This window comes from Balearica regulorum, chromosome 15, assembly GCF_011004875.1.
Source record: "Balearica regulorum gibbericeps isolate bBalReg1 chromosome 15, bBalReg1.pri, whole genome shotgun sequence".
In the NCBI taxonomy this organism is placed as follows: domain Eukaryota; kingdom Metazoa; phylum Chordata; class Aves; order Gruiformes; family Gruidae; genus Balearica; species Balearica regulorum.
The window spans coordinates 8,467,326-8,492,202 of NC_046198.1; the positions used below are offsets into that span (position 1 = coordinate 8,467,326).

Here is a 24,877-nt window from a genome sequence, read left to right on the forward strand (position 1 = left end):
CACTGCTGAGAAGCAGAGTCACACAAACACAGCAAGCAGCAGCAGAAGGCAAAGGCCATCTCTCCTGGCTGGAAAACGTTTCTCAGCCTTTTTCAGTTAGTGGCTTTCCAGCAAAGTAGCATTGTTTCAGCAATGCCAGGCACTCTCCAAACCCAAATATTCCCTGAAGAGAGGTGAAAGACGTATTTATTTTAGTTAGCAGAATCATGAGAGCTAGACTGCCCACACCCATCCTCCCCCCCCAAGCTCCCAAGGAATCACAAATTCCTTTGATCCTGTTGTAACCCTGAAGCACAAGATGACCTACTTTCTTTCACCAGTATTGGCAACTGAGCTAGAAGAGACTCTAGAAGAGTTCTTGCAGGAATGATTTCCCTTCTCCTAGCTGGATGCTGAACCATTCGGCTGAACAGCTGCAAGATGGAGAGTCAGACTCATCTAGAGGAAGAGCGAGCAGGGCACCACCGTGCCTTTCATCCCACGGCACCAGCTCTACTCCTGTGCCGCGTTCTTCAGTGCTTCCCTCAGATGAACAGATTATACAGGGACCTAAAATAGAAATTGATGAGCAGAAATTCCACCAATATCTGCCTCATGCTAGCAGAGACATCATTTCCAAACACAGGATTAAACTATGACAAAGACGACGACAAAAATAGACTGACTGATCGAGCACAGGACCGTCTCCTGTAGTGAGCCGCATTCAAAGCCCATTTACATGAAAAACGCAACAGCTCAGTGGTTGCATCTTAGATGTCGACCAGTTCAAAGGGAACAGATTTGTTTGTGCCAGAGCAGGTAAGACTTCAGCTTGCCTCCCACTCAAAGATATGTTACAAGAGGCTCAAGGAAAATGGTCTCAGAGGGGGTCTTGCCAAAATTAAATTGCCAGTAGAGATGGGGTTTTACGCTACTATGTACTCACTCATTTTATTCAAAAGAAATCAACAGAATAGTCTTGTTACCACAGAGCAAGCATTAGTCACTGCAGAAGAAGACTCCTGCAGCGCAGACGGTGTCACAGGGCTTTTGGTTTGTTGGTGGGTTGGGTTTTTTTTAATCCCCAATTCTTACTAACAGAGATATTAACTGTCAGGTAACCTGTCAAACTTAGCTCTGAGCAGATTTGTGACACTACTCTGTCTCGTTTCCCCCATCTTCATATTTAAGCACCTTTGACTCAGCTATTTCAGATACTTTTTGCATGTTAATTCAAATCAAGGGTTTTTTCAGGATAGACACCATCTCTCACCAGGTGCTTGTGCAGCACCCAACACAGGTAATGCTGATGTAGCAAGTCAGATCAGAGCCGTTTGTGGACGGAGATCAAGGCGAAGAACATCAAAGAGTACTGCAGGCAGAATCAGATATCTTATCAAAGCCATACCGAGGAGTCTCCAATACCAAGTGGTTAGTCATTCATTACTAAGTTCTTACTCCATAAACAACAAGGAAGAAAACTGCATCGATATGAATACACAAAAAAGTAGGAACTAGCTTTTACATACACTAGAATGAAGATTTTGAGAAGTAATCGGAGACATTCAAGGACAGCTAGGTATGCAACGAAGCTGGAAGGGAGGCGAGATCCGACTCCCGGCTGGACAGCAATGGCACAGCAGTCACCACCACGCTTTCTTCCAACAGGCTCACCTGCCAGCCATCCGCAGGGACGCAGATTTAACGTGGCTCGTTTCCAAATGATGTAACCTACAGTAGGGTTAATGCACATTGTGAGGACAGAGCAGGTATAAGCCTGCTCCCAAAAACCACCGATTCTGCTGATTAAAAAAACCCATCAAATTCTATTATCTCAGTTCACCTGAAACAAAAGGAATCTCCAATACAGCAACAGCTGGGAGATCAACAGCTCCCAACTCAACCATGTTCACCAAGTGCTACAGTCCACTCTGACAGGGGAAGAAGTAAAACGTTTCCTGTTGTCCATCTCAGGAGCACCTCACCGTTTCTTCAAAATGGAACCAAACCAATAAAGAACCCAACCTCTGGTCATGCTTTCACAACATCACGTCTTTGATCTAGCAAATGAGTTTGTAAGACAGCACACACCCCACAGGAGCAAAGCTCCCATGTGAGTCAGAGCATCTGTAGGTGGGAGGCCCTCGTATGCTATACACTCGCTAAAAAGCAAGAAAAGCAACTTAACGGTCCACGGCATGATCCAAGATGCAGTACTGATGAAGTCCAAAAAAGTTTGAAGATGGCAGCATTGACATGAAAGACTTACCAGGATTTAGACTCGGGAAAATAGCCTTTGGGTAAAGGAAAAGGGCTGAGTGGGGGTGAAGGAGCATGAAGGCGAGACAAGCACCTCAGAATCCCAACCGAAATATGTAACTGTAATATAGCAGTTCTTTGAGGAGAAATGAAATAACTTTCTAAAATGAAGACAACAAAAAAAGAAAACAAACAAACCAACCAAAACCCAACAACAACCCAGCCTAAACCAACTGTCAGTGAAGAGATCAAGTGTTATAAAGCTATCACAATTTCAGATGGCTCAAGCCCGGACTAGCAAAGAAGTTAAAAAGATCAAGGTTAAGTATATTTTTAGAGTATATACCAGGCTTTAGGTATTAATAACGAAGCTTCTGGGCAGCATGAAACCATGTTAGCAGAACTGAGAAGTAAATGTTTACCAGACTGCGGCTCAGTCAGTAGAATCAGACCCATCTTTCATCAAAACATGGGTTGGTTTCATGGACAGCACAGCCATAATAAAAAACCTGCTGTTCCAACTGACAGCGACTATCAGCAAAAGAGGAAAAGTGCTGCAAATACAGCAAAACTGACTAAGATTCTTGAGTTCTTTTAGCTTTTCTCAAGCCCCTATCTCAGCCTAGGAAGCGACCGTTGCCATTTTGTCAGTGTCACATTAAAGTTCACAAGCCCTTTCAGTTGTCAAGCTCTGCCTCCTAAACAAAACCAGGACATTACAGAGGGAGGACAAACACATTTCTACCAGGAACCTTTTCTGGTTTTATGCTCAGAATAGGAACTGCAGATATAAAGCACTGGCAGTTTCAAATGAAGTTTTACCCATATAATTTTGCTTTTGTGACCATGATAGTCTTGTCTTCTGGCAGTTACCAGCGTTGTCTTTACTCAAACCTGAAGTCCCAGTACTCACAGATCTTTAAAAGAGAGTTTCTTGCACTGACCTCCTGAAGGGGCAGATGCCAAGAAAGCAATTGCATACTGGTATTCCTCTTTATGCCAGAGGAGTATCTACTCTTTACTGCTCTTTAACCTGCTACACAGGTTAACTCAGGAGAAACTGTACACTGAAGATGAGAATGGAGGCATGATGGTCTTTTTCTTCTTCCAGGTCTCTCCCATAAATGCTGTTTAGCTAGGCAGTAAGTTTGGAGGGACTCAGAGGTCTAATTAAGACAGATTCATACATCCTTGTTGAATTTAGCTCCTTGGGTTCATGTTAGGGTGAGACAGAGCTATTGCACAGTAGGAATGAAAAATATTCAAAAACTCTAAGTAACAACAGTGTGAAACCAGAAAACAAAACCCAGAAGCTGTAGGCCATTAAAGGCAGGAGGCTAACTGCCTCTGCTTCCCAAGAAGCAGAAAGGCACATCAGCAAGTCTACTTCCCGATCTAGACAGCAGGCAACTGCCCTGGGAAACCACCCAGTGGGAAACCCTACAGTCTCTGGTTACAGCTGCTGTGCTCAAGAAGGAATTTTGATGCTAAGGTGAAAAAACAAGACATACCCTTCTGGTCTCCTCCATCAGCAGAGAGAAAGGGTCAACACTAATGCAGACACAGCTTGCACAGGTCTCTTAATAGAAAAGGGGTACAGATAAGCCCAAACACCTAAAATGTGCAAGTATAGGCATACCATTGATATTGTTATCTAGGAAGCAAAGGTTATAAGCTCCTTTCATAATTGCACAGAGAGTCCATCCCTTCCCTTTGGGGGCACAGAGTTTATGCGAACACTTTGCAAAGACTGAGCAGAGCATTAACCAAATATTGTACTTCTGTGCCTTGTCATTTAAGAAATCAGCTTGACACAAACATAACAGGAGGTGGCCTGTAGCTACCAGCGACCAAAATCGGTGACTAAGAGAGAGGAGGGCAGTGAAGGGAAGGCTATTTCTTTTTACTACTTCTGTTCCTCTGAAATTATGAATGTTACTTCTAAGAACTGTTTACTTTTTCTAGAATCTCAATAATTTGCTTCCCTACATCTCCAGTCCAAGCCCGTGTCAACTATTTCCAAAGCCAGGTATTCTTACGGTACAGAAAGTCACATACAGTATGAAAATGGTTGCTTATGCTTGCAACTGCTTTAAAAAACATACTTTTGGTGAAGCATTTGGTAAGAGAGGAAAAAAGTAGTCACTAGATCAGACATAAATAGGTAATTTCTAACGAGTAAGACACTAGTCAAATTATAAATACTAAACATTTATTAGGAAGGTTGCAAGATTCAATTTCAAACAACAGGGCAAGGCCTTTTGTTGCTGCTGGGATTTTGTTTGTTTAAGGGGAAAGAAAGAAAGAAAGAAAGATGAGAAACTGGTGTAAAGATACTACCAGAATCAGTGCAAATTTAGATTAATTTTTTTTCTTACCTTTACCATGCCAGTGCTGAACTGCCAAGCCAAGCCCTTCCCACTTAAATAAAGCCTGTTTCAACATCATCCAGTTTCTTCTACATCACTGAACAAGAATCACAGCACTCCTTCTTCTTTCACCCTTCCCCTATAAGAACATACCTAGTATAGTGACAGCCTTGTAGCAACAGTAAAAGCCGGGAGAAAGCTAACATGGTGACACTTCATAAAACTTAACCTGAACTGAGTGAAAATTAACAAAATTTAACCTTCATAATCAGCTGTGCACGTTGCAGATATCCAATAATGCAGCTCACCAGCATTGTTTTTTCCAGCTTCCTGTCACAAATATATTTTACACATCCACAAAAAGACAAAAGAGGAAAATCATATAATCCAAGAACACTTTACTTTCAGTTTTAAACTAAGGAAGGCAAGCTTTTAAACAAGAATTAGTGACATCCTAGGAAAGTCCATCATCATATATCTGGGAATGGGAGGCGAGTCTCACCTCATAACAATTGTTCACAATGGGCAGAAAAGATTCATTAAAACTACCAAAAGCCAACAGGACAGTCGACATCAGCAGCACCCATCACTTTACTGGCGCCGCTTACACAGATGCGCAGACTGAAGGTGGCACATGCAAAGTCCCATCATTTCTGTGAGCTTGTCTCAAGCAGAAGGCAGTCGCTGTGGCTTCTGGGCCCACGGCCTTCCTCCAGCGAATACATTAGAATGTGATGTTTGCAAGACCTATTTGAAAAGAAAGGAGGATGAGGGGGAGAAACAAGTATTTATTCTTATACTACCTGTACTTCACTACTATTAGGACACAGGAGGAAGGATGCTTTGACAATTTTTTTTTTTTTTTTTTAAAACTTAAAGGTAAAGGATTTGGTGTCAGGAAAGGAAATTAGGAAACATGTCGATCTGTACTTTTTTTAACCCTTTTTTTGATTGTGATACAGTAATTAATTTGAATATGCCAATCTGAAGGAGTACTTAAGTTATTCACGGCAGAAGGAAGAACATAGAGGGTGCTGATGAACTAAGTATCTGCCCACACGATTAAAAAGAGAAAGCTGGGGAAAGTACCATTAATGAGGGCACTAAATTGACTCTAGATAAAGAAAAAACTGCTTTATATTAAGGCATATCCATGCATTAGACACTTGATTGTCTCCTTTGGGATTTGTCTTTTTTGACTTCTAAGATATGCTGCATCACTTAAGCTCAGCACTCAAATCTGTCCTAAATACTTCTCTGATCTCAGCAAAGAATAATGCTGGAGATCCCAGGAACACTGGCTACTTCGAACAGGTGAACTATTTGGCCTTAGCTCCTTTAGAAATAAGTTCTGTATTACAGTCATCACTTTTAGCCATATGATATCAAATGGAAAACGTGCATTTCTGCAGCTCAAAACTGTCAAAGTTGTAGGGCTTTGGTGAGCAGACACCACAAGCTAGAATCTCTTACAGCAGGAGCAAGAGGGTATTGAAGATCTAGTTTTACCAGCTGCATCAGATACTTTGCTGCTCAGTCTAGCTGAGATACATGCACAACTTCAGCAGAGATTCCATCTATTCACGTTTGCTAAGGAACAGCAAATAAAATTTGTTCTTGAATACTGCTTTGTTAGAAGCAAGGGAAGGGCAGAGAAGGAGAAGGGGAGGAAAAACATACAGACTGGCAACCAGAGAAGTTTTCTGGAAAGACTAAAATTGCTTTAGACTAAAAGTCCCTGAAATTGCAGACCGAACTAGAGATAAACTGTGTCTGCAACAGAGTAGTCTAATTTGGACAAATAATGGCTGTAGATATCCATCCTTCACCCAAAACCCAATTCTTTTGATTTTATTATTTCTTAAGCAGCAGCAACATACATAATGCTACATAATGCATAAATCAAGTCTTTCTGTTTCAAAGAAATTCCAGTCTAGGAGAGACAGAATTTTAAGAACAAAAGGAACATTTAAAAGAGTTAACTTCAGAGGGAATTTTTTTCCCCCAGGAAAAAGCAGCGTGGAAAACTTAGATCTCAGATGGATGTAAATGGGGACAGTGCAGAAGAAGACTGGGCTAAGTAATACAAATTTATTTTTATATTGTCAGGACACTGTGATTTCATATACTGTGTGCCCATATGGCACTTTACATGCATAGGATTTGTAAACCTTTAAATTAGCACTGATAGTATAAAGCAGGCAGTTATTTAAAGTAACCCATACGGCATCTTTCAGTGTAAAAATTCTAACTCCCCTGTACTGGACAGGCTGCCTCTTGGGCAATTCAGATGCCTATACAAACCCTCAACAGGCTGTGGAGAAACAGTCACGAGACACCACCTGGAAGGTGTTCACAGCCCCAGTGACAGAGAAGCAGACCCCATTCCTGCTACAGGATACTTCTATCATACATCTGGTGTATGTAGTCCCAGTCTTTCCATGTCATTTCAATGTGAAGGGTCACCTCCTAGATGTTGGAGAACATTACCCAGATTACTGCTGTCCTTTGAAGCCCAGCAGATGCAGTAGTGCTGCATTAGTTGTTCAAACAGTTCCTTTTCATCTAGGAATTCAAGTCCTTCTATTCTGTAGGAATAAAATAAAAATTGTGATTCAAGCTGGAGTCTCAGTACAGTTTTTAATGTATTCTTCAGTCCATAGGAGTGAAAACTACGACCAATAAGACAGTTACCTTTCTAGTAAATTACTACAGGTATTTGTCCATAATGAAGATACCACCACCACCACCACCACCACCACCAGCCTTTGTTGTCAATGTATGAAACAAGTGACCCACGAGATGTTTTCAAGTTCACATCCCTGGAATTCCATATTCCAGGACTATCTGTGTAACATCTCACAAATACCAGTATTTCTCTTCTAACCCCTTTTACAGCATGTATCTGGTCTTGCTGGATTTAAGTAGACACAATAGTACAGCCTAATGGAAGGAGGTTTATCTTTATCAAAGGATTACAGCAAATAGTTGAAAATTATATTTTCTCCAGACAATCACAACAAGTCCATATTATGTCTTGGAAGAGTGATGGGTACACCAGTGCAGCTTCTAACAACTCTCCCACATGAGCTCATGATGAAGCACAAACCAAATGGTACATATAAGATCTGAAGATTTTTTTCCCTAAAATGGTTCCTACCTAGGATTTTTAAAGATATTTGAATGTCTTCCACCAAACAAATGGGAGAACTTCTCCCAAGCTGTGCTTGCTTTAAAAAATTTAACCCAGCACATTCCTCTCTCTCACTCTAGATTACTTGAATATCAGAGTGTTTATTTTCCATGCTAAATATTTGGAAGGGCTGCTACTGAGGATCAAAAGAGGCTGAGGGGCAAGAGTTCCTAAATACACTCACAGATGTGCAAGTGCTGCCGAAGAACATTTTTATAAAGACTTTTATAAACAGAAAGAATTATTTGCCTCATTAATACTGAAGGACTGAGTTTACGTAACCTATTTCTCAGCATTTGGAACAAGTGGAAGAAGCTGAACAGATCTAAAGTAGTAAAAAATGCTGCAAAGAAAGTACAAGCTATGTCTTTCCACAAGTGCCATATGGTACAATCACACAGTCATCATTCCTAATTAAACAATCTATGATTTTCAGTCTCACCTGTTAAGTTCCACAGTTTGAGAAATCCTCCTATGTGAATACTTATTTTGACCAAGTTAACTTGTTCGGTTAATTCAAACTATAGTTAATGAATGGCTCACAGCAATTCGCACTTCATATTACATACCTAAGAAGTTACTCATTAAAAAGTTTCCCCCTTTTTTGCTTTTCTTTAATGCAAAAAAATTAACAAAATCCATGCAGACTACGGACTGTTATAACAGCCTTTAGTTATGTCCGCTACGTACTTAGCTCTGGCTACAGACCCAGCAGTCTAGCTCATGAAGATGATATGAACGGAAGATGCATCAATCTGTTGGCAGACAGACGATGCTGCTGGGCACACCTCTCCTCTCTCTCTCCCTCTTTGCTTGCATAGTACATTAGGTCATAGCACTAAACTACTGCCCTGCCTTGGCTCATTACCTAAATATGCTGCCAAGGAAGAAGGGAGGGATCATTTTCCACCCACTTGTAGTAAAAAAACCAAATGGGTAAGTAATCTTACCGAGGCCTACAAGACTGGAGCAAACACCTGGATGTCAACTCCCTCGGGGACATGAAAAGTGGCTGCCTGTTGCTGAGTGTATTTTAGGACTCTGCTCCACCCATCTAGTGTTGTGGAGGCTGGATTTTCACAAGAAACATCTTGGTACTGTAAAAATTCAATACGGCATTTCTGTAGCATCTTTTACGTGCAAATTTCTGTCATGAGATGCTTTATATTGCACCCAAATAAGTCATCACCACTGCCAGTCTACTTCTGGCAGCAATAACCCTCTGGATCATTAATGGTGCTCCAGGCATTATCCTTAAGGCTCTGCAGAGCTTCACTCAGGCACATTCTGTCTACCTAGCTAGCATCTGCACACAGCCTCCTCTCTGTTATAATACTAGGGGATCCCATACTACATATTGATGTGAACTATCTTGGAAATGGCATCCGAAGATGACTTTTGGCCGCAAGCAAGCTATCAGTAATACCTTTTGACATCAGCCTGTGGCAAAAAGCCGTACACTTTCATCATATCAATGGCACGTGCAGTTTCCCAGCCATTTAACAGCAATCGTTCCCTCTGTAAAATAAACAAGCAGCACATTTTTCAGAGGACTTGAGCTAAAATACCAGAGAACAGTTTTTGCCCCTAAGGATTTGGTAGGCCATCTGCTTGACCTGTTCTTTGAAGAGCTCTTGCACACTTTTCTAAGCATCTGCTGCTAACCTCTGTGCAGAGAGGACAGCGGGCTAGACAGAGCTGTGCTCTGATCTACTGCAGGTTTTGTACAACTACAGAAACTAAGTGATACTGAGCAACCATGGCATTGATAATAGGGAACTCATAAGAAAGGGATTCAGCAGGGAGCAGCTGCCCCACCCTAAATCTGCTTTCGTCACTGCCCTGAGCCTTACAGTGCACACACAGAGGCAGAACGTGCAGACGGATTAATTAAGTTTAATATCAAACACACCCAGAACTCTGTGCCCCTTTACCTGAGAGTCTAAGGACCTGCAGACTTCCACTCCAGCCAGGTTACACTGTCGTCTCTGCAAGTTCTCAATCATGATCTGACCAAATCGATCCGTCATATTCACCTCAGGTAGAGAATGAGACAAAAGTGTTCCCCCTTCCGAAAAGAATGTAATCGCAGTGAAAAGCAGTAACTTGGTTAAACTCTCGAATTGTCTATGTCATAAGATGTACAGGATAACATTAAAGTAAGTTTCACATATTCTTACACCAGGTCTCATGTCCCACTGGCACAACCTCCTCAACTACCTCGTGTTTATAAACCGAGTGCCAGTTTAATGGTGACAACTGGAGACTGAACACTGACTCTGCTTTAAGTTGTCAGCAGCTTGGTTCAGCTCTCTAGCAGTGATTTACAGCTTGGAAGATCCTGTTTCTAATTCCTGGAGTCACCTAGTTCCCCCAAGGCAGCATTTTACTTCCATTCAGAGAAGCTATGTTCATGCTGATGTGATTTTTGCTCCACTTTGCTAAAGAACAGAGAGGTAATTATGTACTGTTATACACTCATATCCAACATTCAGCATCATTTCTTTTTCCTCTGTCTTATCTAAACCAATATTCTATGGTTTTTTTCATATATGGATTAAGCCACAGTTCTTTTGGTTCAATATAGTCCAGCAATTGTCTTTCAGAATAGCTATATAATCTTTACAATGAGCTAACAGATCTACAAAATACAACACATTACCAAAGAAATTCAGCAGAAACTGTTGTCTGTACAAGAGGATATGGCTCACTCTTATTTTACAAGCAGAACTCCCACTTTTGAGACCAATTTTCATGACAATAATGCAGGTCTAAAAATGCCATTTTTGTTTTACCTGCTCGTAATTTATAAACATCGCCACTGGAAAAGTGCTTGCTGCCCACTTTAAAAGATTTGAAGATTGCTGCGGTGTCATGTAAACCAGCACACACTCCGCTACCAGAAGCGTTGGCAAACTTTAAAACAAAAAAAAAAAAACAAAACCAAAAGAACTATTTCTAGCAAAAGAACAAGAAACCTCTATAAAGATTTATTAGCAAGCAAGTCATTTCACGTCCCCAAAACTTCTTAAAAGACCTCCACTTTTTATGAACTAGACATTTAAGACTGAATGAAATTACTTCATCAAGTTGACTAGACCTGGGTTTTCTGCAGTCGGCAGGGGACTCCCGTGGTTACAACACAGAGATATTAGGAAACAATCTCCCCTAAGTCAGCCATACTACGAACACAGAAGAACGTGTATCCTGTAAGTCTTCTCTTAACTGTGATAGCATGAACTGCATACTGAAATTCATTTTGCAGAAGGATTGTACCCTATACACACAATTCACACTCTTTTAGACATCAGTAAAATTAGGAATAAAATACAAATTGAAAAAAAATGTTTTCTCTTTAAAAAGTTCCAAGAAGAATTTTAATTAGACAAATGTGTTCAGTATCTGTAAAATAAGCTTCACATATTATTATCTTACAAAATGCAATCTATAGTTTGCACATTGCCTCTTCCTCCTCCATCCATAAAAAACCCAAAAATAGACATCTACACAAGTAATTTTCCTTAGAATTATGGAGTTTTAATTGCTAGATTGAACAGGAAAAAGAAAAGTCACTAGAAACAGGAGAAATTCCACAAGGAACAGCAATGTAGGCAAGCAAGGCAAGATTTCAGAAGATGGAAGTGTAAAGATTTAAATGGCAATTTGATGCATTCTGCTTACCCATATGCTCTCTCCCACCCAGCCAGATAGCCGCTATTTATATATCTTATATTTGAAAGGTATGTCCATCAACCACTCTAGAAACTTAAATCTTGCCCCCTCCAGAAGCCTAACAATTGAACAATAAAGTCCCAGATATTAGCTTCCAGAGTTAAGTTCTCAAAGGACTCTTTGGCAATCACTTTACCAAAAGGTCTAGGGAACAATAGAGATTTAAAGTGGAGGCAACAGAAAATAATTACAAAGATAAAACTCTGAAATAATTTAACATTGACAGAATTATCCTTCATTTTACCAGTTAAGCTCCCAGAAATCTTCACTCATACAGCCATTACACTAGGGGTGGAAGATGTTCACTGATCTAGGTCCTACCCATTAGTCAGCATTAAAACCAAATGCAACTGAACCAATTCTTAAAAAAAACAACCCTGAAACACAGTTTGCAGAATAGACAACACAAGGAACAACCTTGCTTGGAACTACCAAGCAGTCACAGCAATGCCAGCCTGCTTGGCTCAGTGAGACTGCATGAGGTGTCTGAACAATTCCTTCTCCTCAAAGGGCTCAGGAAAAGGTAACCATGGAAATAGCATAATGAGCACTGTATGCACATACTGTATGCCCAAGTCTGACTTTACTCTCACCAGTATGCTTCCATAAGCCCTCATAAAAAAAATTAAAAAAATAAATCTTACTGTATATCCAGGTTATGTTTCTTTAGCTTCTCCTCCAGATCTGACGAGAAACGGAGATCTGCTCCTACTATGGAATATCGACTGGAGTCTAGGCTGTGAGAATCTGCAAGTTTAAAATTGTGAGACTAATAGTTACAAATAAGAGGGATGGTGAAATTCTAAATTTAAAAAAATACACAGGAACATATGAATTTGAAGTCAGTTGGATCTGTTATACCTAACAATTAACAGCAAACTCTTCTTTTTAAAACATTAATTTCCCTTATACCTGGTTGTTGTGGTTTACAGATGGTGATACATTAGCATCAGACTCTGCAACAAGCCTAATCTTTCACTGCGCAGCCACTATAATGCAGATAGGTTATCCCATCCGTTACCATGGTTTCAAGAAATGCAGAGAGAAGAAAAATGTGAAGATTAAAGGCAGGGGTTTGGTTTTGTTTGTAGAGTCTTTTTAGATGACCCAACATATATGCATGAGGAAATGCATTAAAAAAATGTACATCAATTTCTGAAAAACTAAGTTAAGAGTAACAATGTTCCAAATATTAACAATAAACATAGCTATATCAATTAACATAATATAGCTATATAATATATATGGGTATCAGACACAGATTTTGGGGGCCAAGAAAGTTATCATTTAGCCTTTTCGTATGATCTAGTGATGGTATTTAAGTGCAGAGTCAAATTAGAAAAAGTATTCTGAGAAACATTCACCCTGGGACACAACAGGCAGCAAGCTCCTGTAAATGCTTTCCAGCACAAAGGAGGAACTAATACTGAAGTCAAAAGACACTTTGCCATTCCAGCAAAACTGTAAGGAAGCCAGCAGCAATGTGAGCATCTTGCTATCAATAATTCTGACAACCAGTTGCAATTAGTTCAGCCAGATGAGCCCAGTCCCCACAGACAGCGTTTTACAAGCACAGTATCAAAACCACTTCAAGATAAAGTTCTGCAGGAATACATCAGCTTGCTCCTTCACGCTTTAGCTTTACTTGAATAAAGTCATTAGGACACAATAGCACATAATTATCCCCTCTTACCATGAGTGCAACAGAGCAAGCAGTAAAATAAGCAAGCTAAACAGTGAAAAAACCCCAGAGAGAGAGTTTAAAGTGGTCTTGTAAAGGCCAGTGGGTATGCACCTGCAGTGGCGAGCCCTGGCACAGCTCCATTTGGGATCCTGCTGCAGACAGACACAACCCCCGAACGGTAATATGGGAGCAGATGCCAAGAGCGAAGTGAAGAGAGAAACAGAAGCCAAGCGGCTGAAGAGACAGGATGAAAGAGGTTTTCCATTTCAGGAGAGGAAAAAACCCAAAACCTGGGGGGCGGGGGGAAGGCAATTTATTAAATTAAGCAGTGCTTCAAACATTCTGGAAGATGTACCTCCATTTAGTTTTCAAGTGACAGTAACTGTCTTTCCATTCCAGCAACGTTTCTGAACAGATACAGAAACCAGAACAGTTCATGCAGAGAGTTACAAGGGAAAAGGAGGAAAAAGGAAAAAAGAAAAAAAAAAGTTGTGCAGCAAATGATTCAACATTTTGAGTCAAGGCTTTTTTCCATGTGCATGTTCTGTAATAGCTTTACTACTTCCCACACCCTTCTATTTAAGTTATTATATCAAGGCCATGATAATGGCATCAAAAAAAGCCAGACAAAAAAACCCTACCACACACAGGAAAGTATTTATATAGCTATTGGTTTGCTGTCCAGAGATACAGCACAGCAAGCGTCAGTCACCATAATTAGTATGAAATTAATGCAATCTTCTTGTCCAGCTTCATTGACTTGGACATACTAGCACGTTAATTATAGCCAGAAATAAACTATCAAAATTTTTAAGCCATCCAGTAACAGAAGTAGTACAAACACTTTAGAAGTGGAAGAAATGTCTCTTGCTCACAACATGTTGATTCAAGCATTTTTGTCACTGAAGAACAGGAAAGAGTAAAACCTCTCAAACTTTAGGTTAGAACACTGTCCTTCAAAATGGTTCAAATTTCAGTAAAACTACTAACATTGTTTTAATAAGCCTGAACAAACCCCACAGAATTTCTGTTATGCCTTGACATGGCGGGAGAGGAGATAGCCAAAGGCAGCAACCTGGGCGATCCTCAGTGCTGAGCTGTGCAGCCCAGCAGTTAGTTGGGTTTGGAGACGCAGGTTGGGGACAAGTGAAAATAAACAGCCATATAGCCATGGCCTGGTTATTTGAAGTTTGGGGGGGGGGGGGGGAACAAAAAACCCACACACAAACACCAAACCAGAGCAGGTTTCTTTAAGGGTGATTTGGTTCAGTGGAAATACTCTTTAAACATTAAAGCCAAATACACTTAATGACTTAATACAGGACTCCTTGCAGCAGAAACTTTTAAAAAGCCAAGAAAGCTGATGAGGAATGGATTGTCTTCCTCTCTTCAAAAGCCTTTTGTTTCAAATGTTATCACTTCCATTTCCAGTATCCAGGCTGCCTGGTTCTCCTTCTCTGGTCCATTCAAACAGAATGTACTTGTTCCTCCACACATTTTGCTGCCAACTTCCCTCGACTCTCCATTGATGGTTGTTGGCAAACACAACCACAGATAGTACCGAGGCAGAGCTGCACACACATTGTACACAAGCTGATACAATTGCTAAAACTTGTACATTTTAAACATATCTGAAAGCACCTCGTTAAATATCTCCATAATTCATATATTTCAACATTTACAATCAATACTTTTATCTTGAAGGAAATCTTAGGGAAAAATATGAAATTTACACTATTCAATTTTAAAATGCAAGAAAAGAGGCAAAAGGAAAAAAAGCAAGAGTTTAAGCCTCTTCCAAACTTCCTTGTAAGATTTTCTGCTAGCTTCCACCTTTGGCCTATATATAAAGCCAAAGGGATGAAGAGATCATAACTTAACTATGCAAACAACTTCAAGATTCTAAAATCAGACTGGCAACTGCTCCATCACTTCATATTTAGATAGCAGACACTCACTTACTGCTGATGATAGCTGGAATTGCCATTGTTCCCAGCCTGGAGGCTAAATGTCTAAGTATGGCCATAAACACACCAGAAAATAATGTACTGCTAGTTCATGGCCTGGCATCAATTTCTACTTTATTGCAGAGTTTGATACTCTAAGTATGAAAATGTGCAAATACTCTGCCACCCTGACTGAGCAGTGTTGGTGCAAATGCATTTTACAATACCTGCCTATCTACAGAGCAGCTGAAAAAGCCAAAGCAAGTTCCAGCTTAGTAGGACAGTCACATGGTCTCTCCATTGATTTCTTCTTATGAAGAAGTTTCTTTTAACCGAATCGATTTTTTGGTGTTTAAAAACCTTAGGGTTTTTTCCTTACTGTAATGTCACTCTTCTGAAGGTGTCTGCCACAGTGGTGTCCCCACAGAGGAGAGCCCTGCACACTCCTTCAGATCTCTGCTGCTGTCTTACCTCCTGGTCGGGCCGGAGAACATCACCCATGCTGCACTAACATGCAAGTCAGTGGCATTTTTTCAAATAAATAGGGCCGCTTTGCTGTGACTCAGGCCCACTGCCCTCATGCTGGCATAGCCAGCAACATTTGGTGGCTTAATCCATTGAAAATCCCATATTCCAAGCACTAATTTCTATCCAGGCACCAATACTTCATGCTGTTTTTTTGCAGTTTGGTCACGATGTTTTCTAGAGCACAGAGCTACCTTATGGTTTTCTTTGTGACGCTCACACTCGGCACATTCAGTTATGTACAAAGTTTCTCTCTTGCACTTGTCTGAAATGAAGGTTTGAGAAATGCCATTCAGATTTCTTGAGAAATACAAGGGAGGGGAGAGCAAAGGAGAGAAAGAAAACAAGCCTCACCACTCCAGCCCACCCCACCTACCCAACACAGGCTCTCTCTGTCTAGGTGCACGCTTCTGTTATCCGTACGTAACACAATGGAAAATGTTTTGCTCTGATCATACCACTTGTATGCATATTTTCCCTGACTTTTGGCACAAAAGTCACAATACAAGGGGTTAGAATTTAGACATCATTGCAATAACTGAACAGTAGCAGGAGTTGCTTATAGTTGCCTTTTGACCTCACTGCAATAAAATTTTTCTTCACAGAAACATGCTACCAGCAAGTAAATGCTCTGTTTTATGATGGCCCTCAAGCACTCACCCACTACCTTAATCCGTCTGCTGAAGCAGCATTACAGAATCACAGGCACGTGAAGTGCAGTGTTTCCTTTGCTACAAGAATTCAGAATTTTCTTACTCTCTTCTCAGATTAGAGAAACAATTTCCTGGAGGTTTTCCAAGAGACAGCATGCAGGATACTATTGACTCAAACTGATTTCATTAGGATTCTCATCCTAAGGTATCTTTGGCAGCTTTACAAACAACCAGCCCATACAACCTATTCTGCAGGCTCACAGGCAGGATATAGTATTGGTCTCAGGCTGTTTGTTAACTTGAACATCAGAACAGGGTACATGTCAAAACACAGAGAGATTTAGTTTGTCTTTGCAAGCGCAGGATCATCCCCAACACAAGGCAGACAAGTCACCAAGACAACACCACCCCTGACGTCTGCACTGGGTCAGAAGGAAGTTTGGAACTATAGGGAAAATGAGGTTAAACCAACTCCCAAAGCTGGACTAGACACGGGCAGAAAGTATACGAGTGGCATGAAAGGTAATAAGTTCATTGAAGTGTAATTTGCACTTGCAAGGTAGCAAAGGTGGAGTTCTACCTTCCCAATGCTAGCAACTGCATCATAAACCAGATAGTGCCACTGAACTTTGAAAACAATTTAATCTGATATTGCCACAGCAATGTCAAATTACTGCACGAATTCACTGCTTTCCCCTGGAGATCTAACATTCCCTAGGAAACAACGAAGCTGTTCAATGACGAGTGTCATCTTGCTGCATTCAAGGGCAGAGGCCACAAATATCTATACTTGAATTGCAAGCCATGCTGTCGTTGCTTTGTCTAAAGGGCAAGGAAAAAGCAGATGCTGCCCTGAAGCTGATACAGTTGTCTATTAGTACTAGCTTCATGAAACAAAAACATTTAGTGAGAAGAAAAGCAGTAAGAGAACAAGAGTCATGTCAATTGATATTACAACAGCTCAAAAAACAAATTCCAAAGCATCTAAACAAATTATTCCTGGTATACGAGTCTCATGTTCCACACTGCTGATTTGGGGGGGCAAGGATGGGACAGGACAATCTCCCTCCCCAAGATTCTAAGTTCTTGGTCCATATCCCCACCCCCAAAACCACAAGAATGAGTAATGTTTTCCTACCTGGAAATGCTGCTTCCTTATGCCCCCCCACTCACTCCCCATGACAGGTGGCATTCCCAGAGCATTGCATTAGTCTAACAGCTATATCAGGTCAGACCAAAGCTCCCCCTCGTACCATATCCTGCCTCTCACAGATGCCAACAGCAGCTACCTGGGGAAAAGACAAAAAGAGGGCAAACACGTACGTCTAATATTGGCATCTATGTTGTTTTCTATCTTTTTTCTAAGAATCCTTAAATTTGATTTGGATTTCTGGACCACTACTGAGCCAATGTTTTCATACATCTATTTATTATAATACCCAGATCTTGTACGCAGGCAGCAATAATCAGCCAGCAGCCTATCATTTACATCTGAGGCACAATCACCCATGTGCATCACTTTATATTAATCCACATTGAATTTATCACCAAGTCACTAATTTCACAAGATTCTTCTACAGCTCTTTACCACTCTGAAGAGTTTTGACTTGCCAAGAAGCTGCCACTTACTAATCACTCTATTTTCCCAATCATTTCTTAGTGTTGAACAACAACATATCCTTAAGCACAGATCTCCATCTCACTCCATAATGAAAATTAACAACATATGCCTACCCCTCCATCCCCAGCTCTTTATCCATATGAGAACCATTCCTTCCACTCACAACAACCGGGCAATTTCTTTGGCACACTTTGGTCAGGGACACTGACAAAACATATTTTTTAAATTCAAGCACTATATTAATTGGTTGTCCTTTTCCAAGATACCGGTTGACTTCCATGGAGAAGTCCAATAGGTTTGTGAAACATAACTTACCTTTACAAAAGCCATGTTGATTCTTTCTCAACACATTATATTATTCCTGTGTTCCACTAAGTCTGTCTGTTAGAGTTTCTACTAATTTGTCCAGTAGAGACATCAGTCCTACTGGCTTGTAGTTCCCTGGATTTCTCCTGGAGCCCATTTGAGTCACAGCCGCCACCTTCCAGTTCTCAGGTACTAAGATAGTTTTAAAATGAGAGGGTATATACCAGTTAGTAGCTGAGCGAATTCATTGTCAAGTTCCTTTAGATCTGTAAGAAATCTCTATTCATCCGTTTGATTTGTCTACTTAGTCCACAGCCTCTTCTGGTGGCACTTCCACGTGAAGCAGTTCTATTAATATGTCTTTAAATGAGAGTTCCCACATGGATTTCACTCAAATTGACCTGTGGTTATTGAGTGCCAGTTCAAACCGGGATTCCACAACAGACTTCCACTACTTCCAAGTATCTGGACATTATCCTACATCCCAAAGATCACTGTGTAGTAGAGCCTACATCAGCTGGGTTACAGTAAAATCGCTACTCTAAAATGTTCTTTCTCAGTGCTGGGTTTTAAACAAGAAAAACAGCTTTAGAGAAATGAGCCACTCCAATACATTCAAACAGTGATGCATTAATGGCCGTTGACTGCCGAGACTTAAAATTAATAGGTTTTGATTACAATACACCACTGCAACTTGGTAACTTTGCAGTTGTTTTGCTTTACTAGGGATATCTACAGCTGTTCAGTAACACAAATATACTATCAAACCCTTCTGATTAACCTTGTATTCATGCCTCTTTAACAGTGCTAACACAGCATATCTCATCGTATCTAAAAGATAAGTTATAAGAAGGTCTCCTAGCTGGAATAGTGGTACTCAGGAGCCCTTCTTCTGAGATGGGACACTGGGCTTTCACCTTTTGAGACCTGAACGTACAATGGAGAATTCTGCCACTCAAATGTCACCTAGAAGGTTGGTGAGTTAAGACCCTCTAATACGCAGCAATAAAATGCGCATAGTATGTGTAAATATCACAAGTCGGTGTGTGGCAGTACTCTGATCCAAGTTAATGCACTAGAAGAGCCTTGGGGTGAAGCACCTACACCTTGCCACTGGCAGCACGAGCACATCTCCTCACTCTTTGTAGTCTTCCTCACCCTCTGGAGGGCCCTTTGAAGCCCTCAGCTAGAAATGTCCTTATTAAAAGTACCTGTACATGTAACCATATCAAGGAACAGAAAACACTGCTAGCTCTGTTTTAGGGTCACATCTGCCAACACAAATTAGTTGGTATTGTAGATGCAGATAATTACTGTTCCTCCTAAAGGGTTCAAAACAGCTACTGTAGTGCAATATCTGCTACTCAGGCACCGAAAACATTACTCAATGGAATCCAGGTTTTTTCCCCCACAAGTAAAGAGGTTTTCAAATTACAATCCTGACACCAAGATAATGAGGCTGTAAGCCAAGACAGTACAACCACACACCACCACCTGAATCTAATAGCCTCTTAATACTAAAATGTAACAAGTGGCACTGGCTCCTCAGAATGGACTTTACAGGCTGCATTTCTTCTGTGAAGACTCCACTAAATGTGAAGGCTTGTGCTCTTAATGAGACATGAAGACAATAAAGGAAAGCACTCAATAGATATTTTAACCCAGTACGCACGACTATCAGTAGCCTTTTTCCTTTTCTGTGACAGAAAAGACGACATAACTTAAGCTACACATGAGAGAAAAAGAAAAAACCCAACAACTTTTTGGCAGAATAAAACCACTTCAAGAGAAGACGTTTCTAACATGACACAGAACAAATGGGCAGGAGTCTGGAAGAGAAGAAAAAAGCCTCTTTTCCCTCCCAATTCTCTGTCCAAACAGCATTTCAAACATTAAAAGCCTGCCCACATAGCAGAACAAAATGATCAGAAAAGTTTTAAAAGTGCTGCAGTACACTGCTGACTTATTTTTAAGATGACTCACCTATTAGAAGAGAGTCCCCTGAATGAGATTCCATAATTGGTTTTGACAGGGGAGGTTTTGATCTGTGGGAAGAAGGAAGAAGCATCTCTGAGCAGTTAAGCTTGTTTAACAGAGTGCTTACTTTTTTTTTTTTTTTAACATATATATATGTGTGTGTGTGTGTGAAAAACAGACAAGAGAATACCTCTGCCCTCTACTGGCAATAAAAACGTTTGCAAGTTAGACCTAGTAGTAAGTTGCAGTTGAGTTTTATATCCAATGACTCTTAAGTTTTGAGGTAATCTTTCAAGAAAAATCCAGACACTCTCTGCAAGTATCCTCCATAAGCCTTAATGTAGTCATTCAAGCAGAATATTCACATATAGTATGACCTATCCTACCTCTCTAACTGAACATACAAGTCTGGGAATTTACTACTATCTTCAACAGTAAGAGAAGACGACTTAATCGCCTCTAATCATCGTGAGGCTTTCCCCTGCCCATTGTATTTTACATAATTAAGAATAAAGTCTTGTCTCCCTAAAGCTTCAACATATCAACTACTCTAATTTGGAATAGTGGCTGCAGAGTCACATGTACGACTTGCCTGCATAATGAAATCTTTATTCTAAATCCTAGAGCATGAAGAGTTTCTCAGAAGAGAGGTGAAAATTCTAGCTTGCAATTCACGACATTTTGCTGAATTACATTCAGTTTCACGTAGATAAACATAGGTGTTATACTTACTTGATATTATGTATTTTTCTTGCAACTATCATTGGAAAATCCACTTCAAAATATTTTCTAGGGAGAAGATTTTCATCCTGAGAATTGGAGTAAGAGTCTAGAATTAGGGACACTCAAGTTACACATGTGACACAAAGATACAACCTTAAGTCCTTAACAGTTTTGGTTTAGTTTACACTGGCATTTGTAACAGCAATGTAACTTCATGTCCCGCAGTTTAAAAACAAACAAACAAAAAACCCAACAAAAACAGTTGAGAAACATTAGAATGTCCTCTAAGCATTAAGGAAATTATTTACCATTTCATGTAACGCAGTAATCCTAGACTAAGTCACTGAAAAATATATTCCAACAATATATTATCAGGATCTAGAAGAGCACAGCAACAGGAAATTATTACAACATTTACCATGCACCTTCAGTGTATTCTTCCAAGAAGGAAATCAGGAACATTTTGCAAGGGTTTATACAGAAAGTGACCACATTCTACATTTGTCCTCAAACCAACAGCCAGACTACAAGTGTATCAGTATTCCTCTACCACAAAAAAGGGGAAAACCTCTTCATTTCATGTTGTCATTATCTGACACCCTGATAGATAAGCTGTACCAAGTTTCTCCCTATGCAGCAATCCTTTTGTGATGGATATGTACTGCTAGTTCTGGCCTGTCAACCTCATGAATTTCTGAACAGTAGATTAAATCAGTAGTCAGAACACTGAAGTGCTCAATTAATTGGGTCCTATCTTCTGTACATTAATTATACCACACCTGCTCTTTACAAGGAGAAAGAATTGGAATTACAGGCCCCACTTTAGCTTTTAAAATCACTGTTACAGGAACATTAATAAAAATGTGTATTGACATAGTTTTCATAGGAATGCAGGTAAGAAAAGTTTCACATCTCAGGAAAAAAAACATTTATTTTTTCCCTTCCACTGACTGAAATATAATGAATTGTGACCGAGCAAAATGCAACTGGCCTCCCTGAGTTTTCTTCCAGAAACCACATTTACAATGCTAATGAAAAGACAAGATAGCTTAGAGGTGTGTTCGGTCAGAATACTATCCTATAATACCCGAATAATCTGAATTTTTGTGAGTTACATACATGCATATAGACAGATATATATATATATATTTACATACAGAAACTCACATTTATATAAATACTTCAGAAACATGTAAATAGAGCCTGTACAATCCTTTACTTTGGTACTTTATTCTTGTTTCAATAGAGGATAAAAAAGTGAAATCAAATCTTAAGGCTTAAATTGGATAGCAAAACATGGAGTTCAAGCTCTGCTCCTGAAAGTCCACTAGAGGTCAGCTTCATGTTACACACTTTTTGGTAAAAGCCAGTGAAAAGAGCAGCCCACTCCTGCTCACTGAGGTTTACGAGTACCTAAACTAATTGTAAGCCAGGTGAGAACTGAGGCAGACCAGCCAGGGCAGTCTGCTGCAGTACTTGGCCTCGCTGCACACCTCCACATTGTACTACAGGATGCAGCACTGATAAGACCTCACAGAAAGGTGTTTCAAATGTCCACACAAATCTTCATCTCCAGCCAAGTCTGTTACTGTCAGCTACCATTACCTTTAATCTCCAGAACAGGGTATCCATGCCAGCACCAAGATTAACAATTTGACAGTTGCATTCTGTCTTCTTTAGAAAAGCTTTAATCAGATAACTGACTCCATGAACACGAGCATAATAGCCTGGTAACAACAACAACAGAGTTTATTTTTAATTATTATTTTCATATAATACTTGATGTTAAACACTCACTAAAAATTTTAGGTAACTTTGTAAAATTTAAAAAATGGTGTTTCTTATGAAGAATAAAATACTCTTTTTAAGTTACCCAAGGGTTTTTGTTTTATTACTCATAAAATCTGATGCATTGATAAAACAGGATTCCTCAGGTAAATAAGAGTTTTAGTCAAGTTTCATCTCAAACCAAGGAGAACAATTCTAGCTGGTGTGCACACTCTTGCAGAGACCAGAGGTGACATACCCTGCTCTCCCAGGTCAAATCAACATTTTTGATCATTTTGTAGAGACTACTGCATGCTGAGACACACTGAATGGAATATAGAAAGCAAAGGATAAGAGTTTTGATCTGAAGAATAATATTTGAAACATTAGGTACAGTATGGTTATTACTGTGAAGAAAACTTCTCTTGTTCTATTACATATTTCCTACGCCCCATAATACCCAGTATATGGAGGTTCTCTCAGGTGCTCTTCAAGACCAGTTAAGAACTCATTTGCACTGTCTTCATTCAGGTTCACATGCCAACTTGCCTCTATTAATTTCAGGTGCTTTTCTTTCTTTGGCTTGTCTCACAAAATACTGGATGTAAGGGTCCTTCCAGTAGCCAACACTCACAGCAAACCTGTCCAGCAGAGGAGAAAAAAAATAAGAGAATTATGAAATAAGGCCACCAAAATTTACTCTAAAAGACACACAGGTTGAAAAGGTCACACTGATCTGGGCATGTACATGCAGACAAGGTTTAAAACCTCTGTTGAGTGTGTGGAATTATTTCAGTTAAGAAGTCATAGAAAGTCTTTTTAATGGCCTGTGCGCTATTTGATAAACTTCTGTAAGCAAAGACCCTAATCTCACATATTTCCTCCTTGAGGACCCAGCAAACAGAGGAATTGCTTGTCTAAAGTTCCTCAGACCGTACACAAAGTATGCTTTACTCCTACACGTCATTATGCTATGAACTGTTTGCACTTATTCCAGAATTTCCACATATCACTTAACACAGACAACGGTGCTATTCTACTCGAATAGAACTTTGTAGTTTTACAAGCGATTTGAAAAGGTAAACTCTCAAAAACAAACCCAACCACCCAACGATTTGCTGCTACACCAATAACAAAGGATAAAACAAAGAGCCAGCAATAACATAAGTTAAATTCACATCCACGCACAACAGGGCAACAAAACTCATCACCCTCCCAGCACGCATCCTCCAGAGGAGGCAAAGTGAAGAATTCTGAAAAATATCAAGATGTTTTTTTCCCCGAGACATAAAACATCACTGAAATTTCAGATCCTCGCCACAGGTGTAATTCCAGCTATCTCTGTATGCTGTTTTAGAAACAAACCCTAAGTTGAAAACGGGGCAGGCGTTTAACGACAGGCGCAGGAAGGTTTATGGCAAAGCCGAGGGCTAAAGCTGCCGGTCCAAGGGAAAAGCACCGCCAGGGCCGACACCCACCTTTCGGGGGGACGGGGGGAGCTCTGACCACGGTCTGAAGTTGGCTCTCCCATACACAGCTTACCTGGCTGTACAGCTCTACACCTCTGGGTCCGCCCGCCCGGCCAGCCGGCCCTTGCAGCCGCTCGGGTGCAGACAAAGGGCCCCGGCACCGCGGGGCACGGCGGCACCCTTCCGCGGGGCGGCACCCGGGAACAGAAGGGGCCCTCTCCCCTCTCCTCTAGCCCGGCTTCTCGGCGGCCGGTCCGTGCTTCGCCGCCTCCCCGCCCGCTGTCTGCCCTCGCCCCCGCCAGCACCGCCCCAGGGCCCCCGGCCCGGTGCGGGGGAACGCCGGAGGGGCCCGGCCCACCCCACTCCGCCCCGCCGCTCGCTCCCCCGCAGGCGCCGCTACCGTTTGCAGACAGACGCGTCCTCACACGTGCCCCGCACCGCCTCGTCCGCCTCGTCGAGGCCGGTGGCGGAGAGGGGGTCGCGGGCAGCAGCCGCCATGGGGGCGCGAGAACCGGGCCCGGGGAGCGCGCGAGGCTCGCCCAACCGCCCGCCCGCCGCTGCCGCCACCGCCCCTATGGCCCGCCCCCTCCCCCTCTCATTGGGCAGCCTCCGCAGGGCGGCCCGCCGGAGTACGGCGGCGTACCACGCCGATTGGCTCACGGTCTCATCCATTC

The 24,877-nt window shown here is 41.1% G+C and overlaps 1 protein-coding gene across 1 annotated transcript; it reads right to left on the reverse strand.

Moving 5' to 3' along the window:
• Positions 1-4,433: 4,433 nt before the first annotated feature.
• LCMT1 (leucine carboxyl methyltransferase 1) lies at positions 4,434-24,790 on the reverse strand. Its single transcript, XM_075767428.1, has 11 exons — positions 24,604-24,790; positions 23,284-23,375; positions 22,573-22,694; positions 20,977-21,053; positions 20,251-20,312; positions 12,177-12,279; positions 10,596-10,716; positions 9,735-9,836; positions 9,227-9,318; positions 7,098-7,195; positions 4,434-5,354 (listed from the first exon to the last, which is right to left on the reverse strand). The coding sequence occupies exons 1-11, from the start codon at positions 24,699-24,701 to the stop codon at positions 5,332-5,334; spliced, it is 990 nt and encodes a 329-aa protein (XP_075623543.1). The 5' UTR covers positions 24,702-24,790; the 3' UTR covers positions 4,434-5,331.
• Positions 24,791-24,877: the final 87 nt, after the last annotated feature.

Excerpts from the sequence above, each read along its gene's own strand:
- LCMT1 (XM_075767428.1), bottom strand. The coding sequence starts at position 24,701 with ATGGCGGCTGCTGCCCGCGACCCCCTCTCCGCCACCGGCCTCGACGAG. Across the intron at positions 21,054-22,572 it reads CCCTGTTCTGGAGATTAAAG|GATGAAAATCTTCTCCCTAG; the intron begins GTAATGGTAGCT and ends TCCAATTCTCAG. Across the intron at positions 20,313-20,976 it reads AGAAAAATACATAATATCAA|ATCAAAACCTCCCCTGTCAA; the intron begins GTAAGTATAACA and ends TTCTTCCCACAG.